Genomic DNA, 21,497 nt, shown 5'->3' with positions numbered 1-21,497 from the left:
ATGTTTCCTTTGTTATGTGTTTGTGTGCTAAATAAAAACATATACTGTAATTGAAAAGCTAATTAAATTTATGGACAAATTTAAAAGACCGTTGATATATTTCCCTAATTTTTCATTACATTGGATTATCAGTAAAACAAGAAAAGCATTTTTTCTGTTTTAATTTACTTTGTCTTATTTTCTTTTATAGACCGTTTGAAAAAAAGCATATTTTTGATAATTTTTATATTTTAATTTATACCTGATATACTTAAAATTACAAGACTAAATCGTATATTATTATATTTTATATTAAATAAATAATAAATTTTAAATTTTCTTAAATTTCGTACGAAATCGAAGAGCCTTACACAGAACTGACGGCTATAATGGAAAGAATATTTGTCAAAAAAAAAGAAGAAAAGAAATATAGAGAGAGGAAAAAGGAAGTGACTTTAAAGTATCTGGAGAAATATAATATTTATTTAGAATTAAATTTTTAGAGAGAGAAATGACAGAAACATATATAAACATCAGATTACAAGAATGGTTCAACAGATTCTGTTAATCTCCTCTTCTTTGAGTCTTGAAAGTCTATTCTTCTCATTCAAGAATGTACAACAGTGTGATGAAAAGTGTGAAGAGAGAGGATGGGGACAACCATCCAGACTTCCACGTGGCATCATTTGAGTGGAAATGTCCTTTGGCTCGCTTCCCACAAAGCTACCCCACCCACCCTAAGAACAGACCCCCCCACCCCCCACCCCCTCCATTGGGCTGCCATGTCAGTGTTTGGTGTTTGTGTTGAGCTGTGTGTGTTGTGATGTGTAACCCCCAAAGTCCTATAACCCCGGTGAATCCGTATTTGGATGCACTCTCTCATTCTCTCTCTCTCTCTCTAAAACCTTTTCTCTCTATTTATATCTTTTGTCTGCCTTCTACCGCTTGCTTTCTCTCTCTCTATTTCTTGTATACCTCATACCCTAAATTGGGTTACTCTTCCTATTCCCTTTTCTTACTTTGTTGTTCTTGATTCAGCTAAGATATATATAAAGATTGGATTTTTATGAGTTTTGATCTATAGGTATGTGCTAAATCTTTATCTGGGTTGGTGTCATTTTGAAAAAAGAATGAGACTTGCTAAGTTTTTTGTGTTTAAATTTTAATTTGAGCTGATTCTTGTTTGTTTTGTTGTTCATTTTGATGTGGGTGTTTCTTGATTGGTGGGAATGTTGTGTGTTTTAGCTTGATTCTTGTGTAAAGGTTTGATCTTTAGGTGATTTAAATTGTGTGTTGGCGGTGCTGATTGAAATGGTTGAAGGGTTTTGAAAGGGTTATGATCATTGATGGTTTAATTCAGCTGTGCATGCATGTGATGGTTTTGTTTTACTGTATAACACATTGAGGAATGGCTTGTTCTACTGGATTGATAAAGAGGAAATGTAACTTTAATTTGAATGGCTTTAGTGTTCATCAAAATTATTTGAATGGCTTTAGTAAGTCTCTACTGACCTGAGCATTTGCATCACTAGTTTCAACTTGATTCTTAAGGTCTGTTTAAATAGAAATTAGCCATTCTTTGATTGCAATTGTGCTGTTTTCCTTATCTGGTTGAATTTTAACTTAGGTTTTAGTGCATTATGAATTTTTAATGAAACATATACATCTATGCTAGAAGTAATGTGCAACTGTGCTGTTTTCCTTATCTGGTTGAATTTTAACTCAGGTTTTAGTGCCCTATAAATTATCCAAATGAAATGCATACATCTATGTTGGAAGTGAAGAACGTGGTCTAATTTCCCGTAACCTGCCTTACTATGGCGTAAGCCTCTGTAATTAGATTCTTTTTGAGGGCTTGGTTTTAAATCTAACTAACTATTTTTATATATATATATATATATATATATATATATATATATATATATATATATATTCATAGGTGTGAAACAGATTGTTGTGGAAGTTGATGTTTTCCAAGTAATAGTGATGTACTTGCATTTCTGATAATCTAAACTGTCCTTTAATTAATTTCTGTTTATACTTTCATATTCCACAGCTGCATCTTCAGTTTATGATTTCAGCTACTTGTCCCGTTTTATCCTAGTTTGGAAAATTTCTGGAAGCAATGCTTACCTTTACCTTTTTTGTTAAATTAGTCAAGGTAGTGTATTCATGTCTGTTTATTTGGATGCAAATTTTTTTTTGCTAAACCATCCTACTATATTAAAAGTATACCTCGTTGCTACTTAGTCCTAGTGTTCGTTTTTAGGTTAGCCAATTATCTTCTTTTGGCCGATGCTAACTTTGTTTTAAGGTTTATTTTTAGTGTTTCTCTAGAAATTATTAGGTCAGTACTGGTCTCTGTAGAGTCAGTTCATGTTTAGTGTTCCCAATGATATTATTTCTTGTGTTCTTTCCATCATTAATTTCGAGGGAGCTTTCATCTTTCTTACACATTAATTCGATGAGTTTTATGGATCTAGTTTCAACATTCTGCTTTGCGCCCTCAATTACATGTTCGATTATGCAACGCTAGGTATTCACAAGCTAGTATCATGTTGATAAAAAAATGACATCTACAACTAAAACAGTGTTTGATTTACTCGTTCTGTGAATGAAGATTTAATCAGCTAACTAAGTTGTCATCTATGTGAATGCATTAGAAATCTTCAGCACACTATGAAGTGTTTCTAAGAAAGTGGCTTTTCCATTTGTTTTATAGTTAAGAGCGTCAAAGATACCTCTAGAAAAAAGGAGGAAAAAAGTAGAAGTGAGATCAAAGTTTAGGGAGCTTTGTTGTAATGTAGATTAAAATGTGAAGTTTTTGCCTATTTGAATAGCCTACTATGTTTTCTGTTCATGCAGTATGCTCAAATCTTCCTTCTTTACCTTTATCTCCGAAAGTTGTTCTAGTTTTTCCCTTCAGGTTCATGGTCTAACACTCTTTGAAATAAACTTTTGCAGGCATATGTGATCAGTTTGATGCCTGAATGTCATGATTTTCTGGCTTGAGATGTACAATTCCGTATGCAATGATGAAAGAAAACGGTTCACCGTCCAGTAAAATGCTTAACAGAAACTGGGTCTTAAAACGCAAGCGTCGAAAACTTCCATCTGGTCCTGATGTGTCAAATGGCAAAGAAAAGGCTTCAAAATCCTTGGATTTACCCTTGAGTGACTCACCCAAATGTCGAGTGAAAAACGAAATCACTTCAGGTCGTTCTTCTAGCAAGAAGAAAGGAAATGATGGGGTTAGTATATTCATTATGATTTTCTTAATTTGTTTTCCAATTTATGGCCGTGAAACTACATGGTAAACAAGACTTGAGCTGTAGTTTAGGAGGAAGATTTCCCTTACTTCTTGATCAAGAGACCAACATGCATATTTAGCTTGCTATTCTTAAAGTTTTTGGTTGTCCTTGCTTTTCTTTTTTTGGTTTATTCTTTATGAGTACGTTACCTCTAAGCTCTCGCTGTTAGCTTTGCTATTGTCTTGCCAGTATAGTCGGACCAAAAAAGCTATTTGAGATTTATTACCTTGCAGTGTGATTTACGTATTTTCCAAATTTGCCTTTTCAAAATGCTTCTGACTCTTGTTTCCTTTTGCTCTCATCCAGTACTATTATGAATGTGTTGTTTGTGATCTTGGTGGAAATTTGCTTTGCTGTGAAAGCTGTCCGAGAACTTACCACCTTCAGTGTCTGGATCCTCCTCTTAAGGTATACTGATAGTTGCTTTATTTAAAACCGGATTGACTATTTTCATTTAAACCTTTCATTTAGTTGTTTGGGTTTTCCTTTTCAATTTATCCCATCCAGTTTACTTTTGTTACTGACATTTTTTCTAATCCTATATAGCGTATACCAACTGGAAAGTGGGAATGCCCAACATGTTATCAGAATAACGATACACTTGAGTCTGTTAATCCTCTAGATACGGTCTCGAAACGAGCAAGGACAAAAGTTACAGGTGGAAAAGCAAAGAATGAAAATAAGTCATCTGGAATCTCCCTGATTTTTGAAAGCTCCATTCCTGGTAAGAGAAGATCCTCGGGAAAAGAAAGAACTCCTTTATCACATCTCAGTCAAATGGAGAAGCTGGGTAATTTCTCCAATGATGTTCCTTGTGATATTGAACCAAGTCACCATTCCCGGGATGGTGCTGCGGATGGTAGTTCATTGCACATAGGTGTTGATAAAGAAAAGGAGGTGCCTCCTGCAGATACTCCAGCTGAGAAGGAAGTGCCTCCTTCAGATACTCCAGCTGAGAAGGAGGTGCCTTCTGCAGAAACTCCATTGGAGAAGCCAAGCTGTTCTATGAATGATGCAACACCCTTTTTGAATATGATGGTTTCAAAGACAAATGACAAAGCCTCTGGAAAGAAGCCTGACTTGCCTTCTAGTGATAGATCTCCAGGTGGTGAACCTGTAGCTGTTTCAGAGGCTGCTTCTAGGAAAGACAGGAAAAGGAAGCCTAATTTTTACAACATTGACAGTCAGAACAAATCTAGGACTGACAAGGGAAAGCGACCTGCTGATAATACTAAAAAGTCTGGTTCAAAGCCAAGCAAATTACAAAAAAAGCGTAAGCGTGTTAATCATCAGCCTTCAGTGACTGCGTCAAATAGGGATGGGAGAGATACTGTTGAAACCCAACTTAAAGATGAGGTATAATCCCTATGTTTTGAAGTCTTTCACAAATCTGAATAGTTTTTTTTTTGATTGGTATATTTCTTTTTTTGGTAAGGTAAGATATCTTATTAATTGAAGTCATCCAGAGGATGTAGTATTACAAAAGTATGACGCTTGGTCCCTATACAATAATAACAATTACACAAATTACTTAGACATCTAGTTCCTAGGGATGGAATAGAATCCGAGGTTCCTTCAAACATCTCAGACTCCCGTAACATCCATGTTGAATATACAACTAGGAATGGCTTGCCACATATTTCTTCTTGATTTTTGCCCCTTCCAACTATACCAGCTGATTAAGGCATCCTTCATGATAAGTGGCATAAACCACGATAGCCCAAAAATATTTAGGACCATGTCCCATACATTTCTGGCAAGAATGCAATGTAAATACAAAAGTCTAATATCCTCAGCTTCAAAGTTACACATGTAACACCTATTACATAGATTGGAACCTTTTTCATCAGTTTTGCTCGATAGATTTCAGTGTGTTTTTTCTTTAGTGATAAAACATTTCAATCTGTTGGTTGGGGAAAGAAAACATAAGTTAGCCTTGAGTGAGTTCTTCCAAGCTAAACATTTCTACAAGTAGATCTTTTACCATGATATTGAAGAGAAGTACAACAACAACAACATACCTTGAGGAGGGTAAAGTGTACACAAACCTTACCCCTACCTTGGAGGTAGAGAGACTATTTCTGATAGACCCTTAGTTCAAGAAAAATTTATGAAGCAAAATAGTAACAACTTATATAAGGAATTTAAAAAAATAATTTAGTTATTTTAGTTTTTTTTTTTTTATATGGAGTTTAAATAAGTAAAAATATAATCAATAGAATTTTAGTTGATTTAAAAGTCCTAAATATTAGGAATATAAGTAAATGACTATCCAATGTAAAATTCATTTTAAAGGAGAAAAAGAGCGAACACACTTTCGTTAAGCGGTCTCATGGCATGCATGTCGTCCGTGTACCTTATCTTATGGAGTAGACTTTTTTTTTTAATTTTAAAATACACATTATTTTACAAATATTTTTTAGTTATGTAATAAAAGTTAAAGAATAATGTGTAAAATTATGAAAAAGATGATTGTCGGTCGATCCTTTTTTAGCTTACTCAATAAAGAAAGAAATTCAATCCTATAAAATTTCTGAAGCAGAAATTTTAAGTCCAACGTTAGGCTTGACAGTCCTGAACTTCAAATCCAAAATCCTGAATTCTAGTTTCACCAAATTAATTATAATTGTGATTTTATCCATCATGAAATATACTTAATAATAGTAAGAAAAGTAAAACATCATTTCATGTTAGAATTTTTATTCTTAGTATAGTGTAGATATATCTTAAATAGATTGTACTCGTCTATCAAAAAAAAATTAGTCCGAACATAGATCCTTAAATCACATTCCATCAAAATTATGGTAAAATTAAATTAATTGAATTCAAATTTCTAAATATTAGACAATTTTAAATACTAAAATAATATTTTAACAAAAGTTTATTTGTTAAAGGAATAAGTTAGTTCTTAGGCCCTTACATTTTTAAAGGTGTAAATACTAGTGTATCAAAAAACCAAAAATTAGTCTGAACTTAGATCCTTAAATCATATTCCATCAAAATTATGATAAAATTTAATTAATTGAATGCAAAATTCTAAATATTAGACAAAATCTTAATTACTACTATAATATTTTAACAAAAGTTTATTTCTCCCAAATCTAGTCTAGTGTTAAAAAAAATTAGATGCTTTTCATTTAAAATTAAAAAAAGAGATTTAAAATAAAAGTTACTTTGAGCTTGAGTATTAATTTCAGTATCTAAATCTTCATGTCTCAAAACAGGCATGCAATAGTGGGGATGTCCTCAGTTTATTTTATCTTTTTTTTAGTTTAGATATGAATGCTTAAATATTGTGATAACCCACTTCAGGAGAGGAGACTGTAGTTAAGTAATAAGGCCTTCAATATTGTGGGGCATGCAGGCTTATTTCCATAGAGGGATCAAACCATAATGTTGACCATCTTGTCTAGTTAATTGATAGTGTTAATCTGCTTGTGTTTGTTCTTTGATATTGATTGTGCTGTTTCTGGGCCTGCCTTCAGTTTTTTAAATGAGGCAGATATGGGAGCTGACTGCTTTGGGACCATGCTCAAAAGAATTTACTTCTTGTATAAGGAAGGCCTTGGTGATGCTTTCTGCGTTTGGCTCAAGAAAAAAAATTGGCTCCTAATAAAGACCATAAGATTTATGGTATAATTGTCAAAACTTTGAGAGGGAAGTTATGATGGCTCAAGGCATTTGTGCAGAGGTATTCAAGGTGGTTAACTCAATAATGGATTACTCTAAACTTCGTAAAAACAAAAGCCTTTTTTCCCAGCACTTCTTCAATTAATTCCACTCTATGTAACACTTACCATTTCAATTAACCCTACTCCATGTAATACTAACCATTTCTAATCCGAAGGGTGTGACCTAGTGGTCAATGAAGTGGGTTGAGAACCTTGAGGTTTTAGAGGTTACATTTAATGACTTATTAAAGAGAAAAATATCATCATCTCTAAAAGTCATAAAGTCACCAACATAAGAAATAAGAGTATAGTTTATTACTCCAGGAAAACCTTAGGTGTTGTAGGAATACCAAGAAGATGAATAAACCAATTATACGTACCATACTTGGTCTTATGTAGCAAAAGAATAACATCACCTAGTTTTTTCTTGCTCATTGGTGTTAGATCCACAACTGCATTGTCGGACTTCTTGTCATGAGTGTTACTTTGGGCCGGGCCAAAATAATTCTCTTTACCTTTATCCTTCTCATCAACATGCACTTGATCCGTGGGACATGTAGTTTCGCCAACCTTAGATTAAGTTCATCCAATGATGGTTTTTCAATGCAAACTTTCCCATGAGTACCTACAAAAGAGTCAAAACACTCGAAGATGTAGGAATATTAGAGTTAGAATAAGAAATAACCTCACTCAAACTCACTTGTTTTTCTCCCTCTACTTCATGACCGTCCCTCTTCTTTTACTCTCATGGTCATCTCTTTTTTCTTTTCCCTTGATCTCACTTGACATTCCATTCTCTTCACACAACACAACCTCTCCTTTTTCTTCTCTTGTGATGTCAACATACACTCCTGTATTCCTCTCAATCTTTTCTCTCTCATCATCATCTATCCTCACTCTATTTTTTTATATCCTTGCGGATTTGTGATGGAGTCAAAGATGCTTGAACAAATCTCTCCCTATTCATCTTGAGAGAGTATTTATTCTTTTCTATGTTGTATGATGCTCCACTGTTATCACACCATGGTTTTCCCAATAAGATATGACAATTATACATGAGAACAACATCACACCAAACCTTGTCCTCATAACTTCCAAGACTGAACGACAATAACACCCTTTTATTTACCTTTACAGCTTTACTTCTTTCCACACGTAGGGTGAAAATAAGCTCAATCTCTCAACCATATAAGTGCTAATTAAGTTATAGCCAGATTCTTTGTCAATTCTCATGGCACATAAATTAGACATCACTTTAACTCTAGTTTGTAAAATAACTCTACCTTGGTCCTCCTCATCCTCGTCAAGTTGTACATTCATTCAGTTTGTCCTCTTTCACTCAACTATGGTGGCATCTATTGCATCAAGTCGGACAATAATTATTCTGAGCACCTCAGCAAGTTGTTGTGGTTTTAAGTTCCCGCTTCAGTTTCCTTACCTCTTCGAGATATCTCAAGAAAATACAAAAGAAATAAGTATCTCTCAATTTGGATCCCCCCCCCCCCCCCTCTTTGTAGATCTCTTTCTCTTACCTTTTTCCATTCAAATTACTACGTTTGACTGAATCCTTTAGGATTTATATATAAATCCTACTAGTAACAACCCTTTAGAGGTAAGATGTAGAAAGAAAATGAATTTACCAACACTCTACGAATTGGGTTTGATGAGACAAGAAAAAAAAGGACCAATTTGTGTAACAAGAAAATTTTCCAAATTTTCCCCTCTTCTTGGTTTTCCTCTTTGACGTAGGAAACTGAGAATCAAATTAGTTTTCCTCTTTTTTAGGATGACTAGTCTATTAAGGGATTCTGAACAGGTAAGAAAGTGTGTGAGGGGCCAAAATTCCTAAGTGAGGATTGCGTTCATTGTTTGGAGAAACTGGCGTTCTACTTCAGGACTTCCTAAGATGATCATCCAGATTTTGAATATTGTTTTGTGGGGACTCAAGATTGATATCTGAACAAAGATGAGGAGGTATTGTCTAATGTTATAATTGCTTGTGGACATTAGTACATACAGTGATGTGGCACGTTTCTTAAATTAGAAAAGCAGAAATCATTTCTCTATTGTGGATAAGCTGATTCTTTTTAAAGTGTGAAACTCTTTGCTTTATTTGTTTCTTCTACACGTTGACAGGTATTTGCTACTTCTGGGGTTGTTTGTTTGATGTAAATGTTCATGTCCACCTTTTTGCATGTGATTGAATTTCTATATCGGAAAAAAGAACCTTTGCAAAAGAGAAAGTAGTAATAACCTGATGGAAAAATTATTGCATCTCAGCTCTCTATACATATGGGATTATCAGCAGCAGTTCTTGATTTCTTCAATTGTACAGTTTTGCTTCTATTTTAGTTTAATGGAACTTTGTGTTCACCCTAAACAAGGAGGGAAAACATGAAGCTTTGTACTTCGTTTTGAATTCCTGCCTAATAATAGTAGTTTTATTTTTGGTATAAAAAACAGCTTTTGTGTTCACCCTAAACAAGGAGGGAAAACATGAAGCTTTGTACTTCGTTTTGAATTCCTGCCTAATAATAGTAGTTTTATTTTTGGTATAAAAAACAGCTTTAATCTAGCTTGTAAAAAAAATAGTTTGTTTGAAGGCTGTGGGATAAATATGAATTAGGAATTAAATTGGAAAGGCCAAAAAGGAAAAAGAGAGAAGGAAAGGAAACAATAATTTTCTGAGCTATCTATTTTCTCTTTAATTTAACTGATATTGTAATATGCAAAAACCAACTTAATGATTGTTTCTTTTGTTGATTTTATTTCTTTTTTGGCTAATGCAGTTGGTTTCTGAAGAGGGTGCTCAGCCATCAGATCTGTCATTTGAAACTGGAAAAGTTGCTGTTGAACCTTTAATATATGATAATATTGGTACCAGTCTTCAACAGGTACTAGTTCCAAGGACCAACTTATAGGTTTATTATTATCATTTAATAATAAGGATCATCTGTTCCTTTGTCACTCTTTGATGTAATTTCTTCCCTTTAAAAGGGCAGAGAAACCAAGGGTATTGATGTTAATCTGTTTTCCTACTTGACACATGCTTAATTGCAGGTTGATAAGGTTCTGGGATGTCGAGTGCAAACTGATAATATTAGTCATTCGCATGATATCCCCGGAATAAATGCAAATGACCTAGCATTGGGAGATTCCGTGAGAGAGGAAGTAAATGATGGAAAAGCCTGCTGTGATGTGCCCGTAGTTGAGGTTGGTATAGAATATTCAGGCCGTGGCTCTCAAGAAACTTTGGACATTCCTGATAAAGGAAAAAGCTCAAAGGATGATACCAGCAAGGATAAAGTTCAAGTGTACAGAAGATCAGGTAGCAGAGAATGCAAGGAAGGAACTGGCACAGTAAAGGAAGACTCTCAAGGTTCAGTATCTGAAGGTGCAATCAACAACAACGAAGAAGACATTGCTGTGAATGCTGATGATTATCTGGCTAATACACAGAATTCTTCTGGAGAAAGCAAGGATTCCACTGAAAAGAACTATAATGACAAAGCCAAGTCGAAGGATAATGTCACATCTGGGACTCATGAAGTTGGAACTGCCAAGGGAAAAGATGAAATGATTACTGCAGATACCACCTCTTTCAAGAAAAGTGAGGAGACTGTCTTGGCTAACCCATCAACCTCCAACAGCGTAAATGTTGTCTATGAATATCTTGTTAAGTGGGTTGGGAAATCCAATATTCATAACTCTTGGATCCCAGAGTCTCAACTGAAAATTCTGGCAAAAAGAAAGCTGGACAACTACAAGGCAAAGTATGGGACAGCAACAATAAATATTTGTGATGAACAGTGGAAGCTGCCTCAGCGAATTATTGCAACTCGGCCTGGTACGGGTGTTTCAGATGAAGTGTTTGTGAGATGGACAGGTCTTCCTTATGATGAATGTACCTGGGAAAAAATAGAGGAACCTGTGATTGCAAAATCATCTCATTTGATTGATCAGTTTAATCAGTTTGAATCCCAAGCATTAACTAGAAATGCTACCAAGGATGATGTGGTGAGAAAGAGGAGAGAATGCCATAAAAATGATATAGTTACTCTGACAGAGCAGCCTAAAGAACTGGGAGGCTCATTATTTCCACATCAAATGGAAGCCTTAAATTGGTTGCGCAAGTGCTGGTATAAATCCAAAAATGTTATTCTTGCTGACGAGATGGGACTTGGGAAGACAATATCAGCTTCTGCTTTCTTATCATCATTGTATACCGAGTTCAATGCTGCACTTCCTTCTCTAGTTTTGGTTCCTCTGTCCACAATGCCAAATTGGATGGCAGAGTTTCAGTTATGGGCTCCACATCTAAATGTCGTAGAATACCATGGGACTGCTAAAGCAAGAGCTGTGATTCGCCAATTTGAATGGCATTCAAGGGATCGAAGTGACCTGAGTAAGAGGTCGACTTCATACAAATTTAATGTTCTTTTGACTACATATGAAATGGTTCTCGTTGATTCCACTTATCTGCGTGGGATCCCATGGGAAGTTCTTGTTGTTGATGAGGGACACCGTCTTAAGAATTCTAGTAGTAAACTCTTTAGCATGCTCAACACATTTTCTTTCCAGCATCGAGTGCTATTGACTGGTACTCCTCTTCAGAACAACATTGGCGAGATGTACAACTTATTAAATTTTTTGCAGCCATCATCATTTCCTTCACTATCGTCATTTGAGGAGAAGTTTAATGATCTTACAACAGCCGAAAAGGTGGAAGAATTGAAAAAGCTTGTCGCTCCGCACATGCTTCGCAGGCTGAAAAAAGATGCCATGCAAAATATTCCTCCTAAAACTGAACGAATGGTTCCTGTTGAGTTATCTTCTATTCAGGCAGAATATTACCGTGCAATGCTTACAAAGAACTATCAGCTTCTTCGCAACATCGGGAAAGGAATTGCACAGCAATCAATGCTGAATATTGTTATGCAGTTGAGAAAAGTTTGCAACCATCCTTATCTCATACCAGGAACTGAGCCTGAATCTGGTTCAGTGGAATTTCTTCATGAAATGAGAATAAAGGCTTCTGGAAAACTGACTCTTCTGCACTCTATGCTCAAAAGTTTGCATAAAGAAGGTCACAGAGTCCTTATATTTTCACAGATGACTAAGCTTCTAGATATTCTGGAGGATTACTTGGCAATTGAATTTGGGCAAAAAACATATGAGAGAGTTGATGGCTCTGTTGCAGTGGCTGATCGTCAAGCAGCAATAGCACGGTTTAATCAGGACAAAAGCCGATTCGTCTTCTTATTATCAACACGCTCTTGTGGCCTGGGGATCAATTTGGCTACTGCAGATACTGTTATTATCTATGACTCTGACTTCAATCCACATGCAGATATCCAGGCAATGAACCGGGCTCATCGTATCGGACAGTCAAAGAGACTTCTAGTGTACCGGTTAGTAGTCCGTGCCAGTGTTGAAGAACGGATACTTCAGCTTGCTAAGAGAAAGTTGATGCTTGATCAGCTTTTTGTGAACAAATCAGGGTCCCAAAAGGAGGTTGAGGACATCCTTCGATGGGGAACAGAAGAACTTTTTAGTGATTCCTCTAGCATGGCAGAGAAAGATGCTGTTGAAAACTCCAGCAATAAAGATGAGACAGTTGAAGTAGAGCATAAGCGCAAGAGGACTGGTAGCCTGGGTGATGTGTATAAAGATAAATGCACCAAGGGCAGCACTATGATTGTGTGGGACGAAAATGCTATTTTGAAATTGCTTGACCGTTCAAATCTTCAGTCAGAATCACCTGATAACAATGAGGCTGAACTGGAGAATGATATGCTTGGCTCAGTGAAGGTAACCACCGCTCTTCCAAAGATCTGCTTTATTGACATAAATTTCTTTAAGTGATTCCTAGAAGTGGATGGTTTTCCAACTCTATTGTTCTGAAATGGAAGACTGACAAATTAGGGTCTGATTTGTAGCTCAAACTGTGACGATAGATAGTGAGCACCTAAGAACAGTTGGAAGTTGTGAAGTGACTGAGCAAGTGTGAGATTAACTGTCATAGCCTATTACTAGCCAAATGTAAAAACATAAACATCATAGGACAGTTCTCATATCATCAATTTGGCGAAGATTAACTGTATTTTACTTGGGGGACTTAAATTTCCAACGATGGAAACTAGTTCTTGGTTTCCAATATAAGTAATTGAAATACACAAGGAAATGTTAAACTGCTTATCTAAAGACCTTAAACTAGATTTTGTGCTGTCATTGCTGGAAAGCTAATAAATGACCAAACTGCAGTTGGTTACTTAATTTAACAACATCAACTTAATCCGAACTATAACTTTCATGCCAATCTTAACTAGAAAATTTCTCTGGGAACTTTTAGCTGGTAATTTGCCATCTCTGAAACAGGCTATGTATTTGTTGTGGGCATAGCTTTCATTTTTTATGGTGTGGAAGAATGTTGGAGTTAGTTTTCTAATTCCATAACTTGGCATTATGCCTTGATGATTTCTTCAAATGCTCCTTTAGAAGATTTCTCTGATTCAACCTACTAGGGAAAATATACTGAATTTACTGCAACTTAAGTTTCCCTAAAGTAAACTATGTTTCCGAACTCTTTCTACATCCCTTATCAAGCGTAAAGTTTCTTTATTTGTTCTGTATATTCTTGAAGATGAAGGCTGCTTAGCAGATAAAGTTTGTCAGATCGATTCCAAGTAAAAGATAAAGCTACTGGAGTGGTATATGTTTTAGCTGTGTTAACATTACAAGTTTGTTTGGATTTGAATGGGCATGCCGTGACCATTTCACTGGATAAATTTACATCCTTGAAAAGTAGAATCACTTTAATACTTAAATTGTTCTAATTATGCTCTGCACATAATGAACAGTTTCTTATGACTTATGCTGAATATTTAGTGTGACGTAGTTGATTTTTTGTCTGGTATGGTGGCATGTAATGACTGTCCATGCACTCTTAGCAAAGTTTCTGTGAAATGATGAATCTTCCACTTTCTGTTTATTATGGTTCTGCGTCTTTTTAATTTGAAATTTTTATTGGTGGTTTCTCTTCGTGAATCTAAAGCTTTTCACTTTTCATGGACACTCTTGCTTGTTTTCAACTTGTAGTTACAGAGTTATGATTCTATTTGTCTTTAACATGACATGCTATTTTAAAAAGAATTCTACAGTATTTATTCTGCTCTCTGACTCAATAAGGAAGCAGTTTTTGTTTCTTTGGCAACTTGTATGCAAGATCTTAGGAACAACAATCATTATAAGATCATTCTAATGTCTTTCTGATCTTTTTTTGTGCCTGTTGCGTTTTCCTTTCTCTTTTGCTAGTCATTGGAATGGAATGAGGAAGGTCCAGAAGAGCAAGCTGGAATAGCATCAGATATGGTTGTAAGTGAAGACACTTGTGTGCAAAATGTTGAGAAGAAAGAGGATAACTTGGTTAGTAGCAGTGAAGAAAATGAGTGGGACAAGCTTCTAAGAGTGAGGTATTGTTCTGGCAACCTTCTTTATATTTGTTTGATGGTATACTATATTATGTGGGCTTAGCTATGCATATATATTCAATGCGGGTGTGTGCAAGTATCAGTAATATGGTGAATGTTTTTTCTGTATTTTGAAGAATATGCACGAAGTATACCAATTTTACACCCGTTCAATATGGGTACATCAAGTCAAAGAAAGGTGTAATATAGATAGCATATGAATTTCTTGAAGGATTGAAAAGGAGGAAGTTGTTTAGAAAGACCTACAATTTCTTAGAATCCAGCAAACCTAGCGAAAAGTAGGGCAGAATGTAAGTCAAGATTTATTTAGGCAGTACCAATTAGTTGAGATTGAATTTCCGACATGTTAGTTCATTTACTTTAGGTCCAACATTTTGCATTAAGGATATTTTCTTTTTGTGGAAAAGTACATTCATCACTCATTAGCACAAAGGCTGTACTGGTAGCCAATTTAATACAAAGACCAATAGGTTCAGGCTGTCCTTTTCTGCTTACAAGAACTCTAAAAACTGTAGTATTGGTTCGGTTTCATCTAAAAAAATTTCTGTACAAGATAATACATTCCACCTTAATCTTCTTTAATGAATTGTGTTCGTCTTCAAAACACACAACATTCCTTTCTCTCCGGACTGTCCACCATATGCATGCTGGTATGGCCCTCCACCATCTCTTATTCCCTACATCAGCACCTCCATTGTTCCAGCATCTCAAAATATCACAAGTAGTCCTGGGCATCACCCATTTTATGTTCACCAGAGCCGTAAACAGCTGCGACAATCGTGTGGTTACTTCAGAGTATACAAACAGATGGTTGCTATCTTCTTGATCTACCACAATTGATAAGTATATTCTTGCAAATAAAAAAATCGATGAGCAAACTGTTTTTACCAGTAACGAAGGGAAGCTCTTCGACTACTTTAATTACTACATTAGCCGATTAAGAAGAAAAGAAACAACAATTTCAAAGACTTCTTTTGATGTTGCTATATTTTTCTTGTGCACAAAGCTCAGTCCTTTTTAGGAAGGTCTATCTCTTCCATCAAGACTCCTATTTTTATTCACTTCACATGTTCAATTGTAAGATAATACTGATTTGAAACAGTGGAGACGCACCCAATCACAATACAAGTACGGGATTCAACTCTTGTAGGATTCACTCGTACTGGCTTCTGGTAAACAATGTAGAAGATAAACAAGTGTTTGTATTTGATACAATGGATGTTTTAGTGGTGTAGTGGGTAAATTTTTTACAATCATTTTCTATGACTTCCAGAGGTTGTTTCAAGTTATATAGGGTTTCACTTGCTCCTGGAGGTCTTCTTTTTCTGCCAATGATTCTTCTTGGAGAGAGCGAAAACGATAAGCAAAGAACAGAAAGAAGTATTAGGATTTCACCGTCTTAGTTTATTTAAGATGTTAGTTTATATGCTTGACATGGGTACTAGAAAGCTTTGCAGTGTTCTCAGCACTTGAAAGATGGTAGTGGTGCTTGTTTAACGGATGTTGGGCTCAAGGAAATGAAGAATAATATGTGCATTTGACAAAAATCTATCAGTAACATGATTGTTGCTTTTGATGCCTGACGGGCTGATTCATGCCCAGGAGTCGCTTGATTGATTGGTGAACTAAATGAAGAGTCAATCTTACATACTTAAGAATGCACAGTTTTCAAAACGATGATAAATGATTACATTTGAAGTGGTATACCTTCATTATGGATTTTGCATCCTTTCATGGTGTTCTCGTGGTCGTAGATGGGAGAAGTATCAAAGCGAGGAGGAAGCAGCGCTTGGTCGAGGCAAGCGCCTAAGGAAAGCCATTTCTTACAGGGAAGCATATGCTTCACACCCTAATGAAACATTAACTGAGGTACTTCCATATTGTAATTTATATTTCTACACCTCTCCCTCTTTTTTTTTCTTTGATAAATTCTTCAACCCTCCCCTCAAAATTTTTTGGGACCAGTGTTTTAAATCTTTAAAATTTTGATTTCAACTACAATGTTGTGATTCCACGAGCATAATGTTTGTTCATTTGAAGCTAATGAATTTGACATGGATGATTGTTTCCTAGGAGGCAGTCGCTCTGTGGTTTCCTAATTAGGACAATGTTTAAGATCACTAATTTTGGCCATTGACTGACATTGCAGAGTGCTGCGGAAGAGGAGCAGGAGCCTGTGCCTGTGGCTGAACCAGAGCGAGAGTATAGTCAAGCTGGACGAGCATTAAAGGAGAAATAGTGAGTCACTCTTTTGGCTTTTATCAGCATCTAAGTTATAATATATTTGCTTTAGTGAATTGAGATGATTCATCTTCTTATAACTTTTGCTTTATGGCGGGAAAAAAGGAGTAGAATGCATGATACTGGAATTTTTGCATCAGTTTGGCTGGATTATTTGAATAACTTGGCTATATCTGTAAATTATGAACTTCGAAAGATAATAATTATCTGAATATCTTTTTGTTGCTTTGGTGCAGTGCTAAGCTTCGTGCTAAACAGAAAGAACGGCTAGCCCGTAGAAATGCTATTGAAACATCTGGATCCATGGAAGGACAGGCCGGACGAGAGCCTCTCTGTCATCTCCTTCCTCCGCAAGCTCATTATGTGAATATGATGAATGTATCATCACAACACCGTGAAGAGAAACATGTGGCCATGAACTTGTATAACAATAGCCGTCTTAAATCATCCGAGACGCAGAGAAACACGGGTGACTCAACCTTAAGGTTGGAAAAGTTGAAACATAAATTGAATGATAACATAGATCTTCCATCAAGAGGCCATCCTCTTGCAGATATTTCCCAGTCAAGTAATCATGCACAAGATATGACCTATATTAACTCCGTGGATAAAAAGCTTTTACCAGTTCTGGGACTATGTGCTCCTAATGCTCATCAGGTGGAGGCACCACAGAGGAACTTGTTGAGGTCAAACATCCGACAACACAGACAAGGATTAGGAATGGAGTTCCCAACTATTGCTCCTCCTCCTGAGCTTTCAACTGAAATGGTTGCTAAAGGTTTCCCGCGGAGATTTAGATTGCCAGATCTTCCACTGGACCCTTCACAACAGCCTCAAAAGAATAGCTTACCTGATTCTTATCTCCCATTCAATCCAGTATACTCTCTCTCTCTCTCTGTTATACGCCCTCTGTCCCAATTTATGTGATGTTGTTTGACTTGGCACAGAGTTTAAGTAAGAAAGAAAGTCTTTTGAAACTTGTGGTCTAAAATAAGTCATAGATATTTTTGTGGCTATAAATCATCTCATTAAGGATAAAATGGGCATCAAGTTAAATTGTAACTAAATATAGAAATGTGTCGTTCTTTTTGGGACTGATTAAAAAGGAAAATGGTCACATAATTTGGGACAAAGAGAGTAACATGTTTTCATGCATTTTAAATGTAATGCTTATGTGAATTCCTAATGTTGCCTTCTCTGCAGCATCCTCGACCTGTCATGCGAGAAAGAGGTTCTGCTGGTAATTTGAAGAATTCTGGTGCTACTTCATCTGATATTCAAGACAGGACAGCATTGCCCAAACCTTTTGATAAGCCATTGTTACCAAGATACCCATTCCCTGCTATGAACATGCCCCGTCCACCCTCTGGCTTGTTTCCCAGCTTGTCTTTGGGATCAAGAGTTGCAGATGTCAATGATTCTGTTCGTGAGCACTCTGTACTGCCGTTTTTGCCCAATCTCAAATTTCCACCTCACGATGCATCTAGGTTTAACCCGCAGGAACAAGAGATGCCTCCTGTACGGGGGTTAGGGCATATGGCACCTTCATCATCATCATTTCCTGAAAACCATTGGAAGGTTCTGGAAAACATTATGCTGAGAACTGGGTTAGGATCAGGATCAGGGTCAGGCAACCTACTTAAAAGGAGAAACAAACTGGATGTCTGGTCTGAAGATGAACTGGATTGTCTCTGGATTGGTGTACGTAGATATGGAAGGGGCAATTGGGATGCCATGCTGCGAGATACAAAGTTAAAATTTTCGAAGTATAGAACTCCTGAAGATTTATCAATTAGGTGGGAAGGAGAGCAGCTCAAGATCATGGATGAACCAGCATTACCTGCGCCAAAACCATCCAAGCCTACCAAATTGGGAAAGTCAGGCTTATTCTCAGGCATTTCCGATGGAATGATGGCTCGAGCATTGCATGGTTGTAAACTAAATGAACAGCTCTTACCAACCCACCTAACAGACATGAAATTAGGGTTTGGTGATCTGCCTTCCAGCTTTCCACATTTGGAACCTCCTGAGAGACTTGGTCTGAACAGCAAACATATCTCACATCTTCCAACTCCCAGTGCTGACAAGTATCAGGTGAACATTCCTCGAGATTTGAATGCGGGACCATCGGACAGACCAGGAGCTCCGTCAAGCTTTCTTACGGATTCACCATTTCTGCTAAATTCATCGGGCAGCAGTAGCTTGGGTCCTCTTGGCTTGGGTTGCCAGAATAGGTTTGACTTGCAAAAGGAGAATGATGATGGTGCAAGCAGATTTGTTAAATTGCCTAGCCTTCTTGACAGGTCTTTAAATATCTCACATGATTCACATAACAATGCGGGAGGTCGTGAATCTAGCAATTATCCATCACTTCCTGTACTTGATAAAGGTCAGAAAGTTTCTCAATTAAAGGGAAAGGAAGTGGCTGAGTGTAGTTCACCGAAGAATAAGCTACCACATTGGCTTCGTGAAGCAGTGAATTCTCCAGCAAAACTCCCTGAACCGGATTTACCACCTAGTGTCTCTGCAATTGCTCAATCAGTCCGCATGCTATATGGGGAGGAGAAACCCTCCATCCCTCCATTTGTTATTCCTTCTCCCCCTCCATCTCAACCCAGGGACCCACGGTTGAGCTTGAAAAAGAAGAAGAAGAAGAAGAAACATGGACTGCAAGTTATGAGGCAGTTCCCGATAGATTTTGCAGGAACTATTGATGTGCAGGGTAGTAGCTTACATGGTGAGAGTATGGCTGGAACAAGTAGTCTGCAAGCATTCCCTCTGCTTTCTAGAGTGATGGCCAGAACTTCAGGACTTCCTTCCAATGGAGCTAACCTTAATATGCCTCCTCTAAGTGTGAATGTGAATCCTTCAACTAGTACATTTCCCCTAACGAAGGCAAACACTGGATTGTCTCCTTCACCCGAAGTGCTTCAATTGGTTGCATCCTGTGTTGCACCAGGTCCACCTATTGCTACTAGTACTGGATTGTCTCCTTCACCCGGAGTGCTTCAATTGGTTGCATCCTGTGTTGCACCAGGTCCACCTATTGCTACTAGTTCAAGTTTCCTTGGAAATATGGCCCCTCTCTCTAAGTCCATTGATCAGGTTGCTTCTTCAGACACCCAAGATGAAAAGCAGGAAACAGATCAGACCTCGGCTCCTAGTACAGGGGGTCCATTTCAGGCAAAGAAAGAAGTTGAAACTGATAGCGGGGATTCTAGCAAAACTCAGTCAGATTCAGCTCAAGCTAGACAGGAAGATTTAGAGGAGATATCATCTGAAGGGACAGTCTCTGATCATCAGAAAGATGACCATGAACCATAGCTCTTTCCTATGGGGGAGTTAATTGTTGTAATCATCTCTCGACGTGTAACTAAAGCCTCTGACCCTCCATTATTCTCAGTTTTTGTAGGGCAGGATGCAGTTAAAGTAGCAAATACAGTACAGGTTAGACAAGTTACTATGTAAAGCTTGTGTAAGAGAAAAGAGAAACATAGAAGTTAGCATATAATGTTGTTCGTCGTCCTTAGAGTCGTAAGGCTTTGACCTTGTAGGACTTGTTTAGCAGCTGGGTTCAGCGTTTCATTTAGGACTTAAAGTGTCAAAACTGTGGTTCATGTAAGCAAAACTTTGCTTATATGTATTTTATGTATTTGCAGTAATGTTCCATTATTATCTGTTGTTTCTTGTATTTCCATTTCCTAGACTGCTTCCGATTGTTTTTTCTTGAGCTAAGGGTCCATCGGAGACAACCTCTCCCCCTCAGAGGTAAGGTAGGGTAAATAAACGTACACTCTACCCTCCCTAAAGGGACTACATTGGGTAGGTTGTTGTGTTTCATGCAACTCTCTTATCTTTATCGTTGTTGATTTAGAAGGTGGATATGTTGTGGTTTTATTTGGATATATAGTGAAATATATGAATATCTTCTTGGTGGTTTTTATTATTTTGAAGGCAGGAGGGGAGAGGGGTTATGTGTTAATTTTTTTTTGATATTGTTTAACCTTGAACTTTATACTATTTTGGCTAATACATTTGCGGCCCCTTAAACTTGTCCGGTTTTTCCATTTAGACATCTGAATAAAGCCTTATTCCAATTGAACACTTGAACTAGAGTCAAACTGTATCTATTGAACACATTCAGTAATTGATTTCTGAAATTTCTGGAACATTTATTTGATTTCTGATGGCTGATTCATAAGGATGATCATAAAAGCTCTATTATTTTGATGGTGTGTCATTTTCTCATTTGTTACATTGCCACATCAGAGGCATTTGAACCTCACGCATCAGGCATTGTTGGCTTGCTGTTATGAATGTGTTCAATAGAAACAAGGCTTTATTCAGGTATACAAACGGAAAAACCGGACAAGTTCAAATGACCACATATGTATTAAGCCTACTATTTTCAAAGGCCAAATCCATCGGTGGCCCTTAAAGTTGACACCAATTTTCACTTAGACACCTAAACCAAGAGATATTCATTTTAGACACCTAATATAAGGGTCTGATGTGTCATTTTGACAATTTTTAAACAGCTGACCCCTCACGTGTTTTGCAATTATCTGAGGCGCGTAGAAGCTATTTTTTCATCTGATGTGGCACCAAACAAGGCCTATAACGGTCATATCTCTCTTATCTATATATGTATGCCTTTTCTTCTTCATTTTTGCCCTAATCAGTTCTCTCTTCTTCTTTGTTTTTCTCTCTTTCATGCCCTAATTTCTTAGATTGTTTCTCTGATTTGGAAAAAGAAAAATGCAAAAATCAGTTCTCTCTTTCATGTCACTCTTCTCCTACACTTC

General features: G+C 36.7%; 1 protein-coding gene across 1 annotated transcript; it reads left to right on the top strand.

Moving 5' to 3' along the window:
- The first annotated feature begins 506 nt into the window (after nt 1–506).
- On the top strand, nt 507–20,364 carry LOC129874034 (protein CHROMATIN REMODELING 4). The gene is made up of 11 exons (XM_055949256.1): nt 507–1,063; nt 2,944–3,230; nt 3,597–3,698; nt 3,837–4,646; nt 9,751–9,855; nt 10,022–12,772; nt 14,276–14,433; nt 16,206–16,320; nt 16,601–16,689; nt 16,929–17,568; nt 17,896–20,364. The coding sequence occupies exons 2-11, from the start codon at nt 3,012–3,014 to the stop codon at nt 20,014–20,016; spliced, it is 7,110 nt and encodes a 2,369-aa protein (XP_055805231.1). The 5' UTR covers nt 507–1,063; nt 2,944–3,011; the 3' UTR covers nt 20,017–20,364.
- The last annotated feature ends 1,133 nt before the right edge of the window (nt 20,365–21,497 follow it).

The sequence above is a fragment of the Solanum dulcamara genome, chromosome 11 (assembly GCF_947179165.1).
Source record: "Solanum dulcamara chromosome 11, daSolDulc1.2, whole genome shotgun sequence".
Taxonomy (NCBI): Eukaryota; Viridiplantae; Streptophyta; class Magnoliopsida; order Solanales; family Solanaceae; genus Solanum; species Solanum dulcamara.
This window is presented reverse-complemented; position numbering and strand designations above follow the sequence as displayed.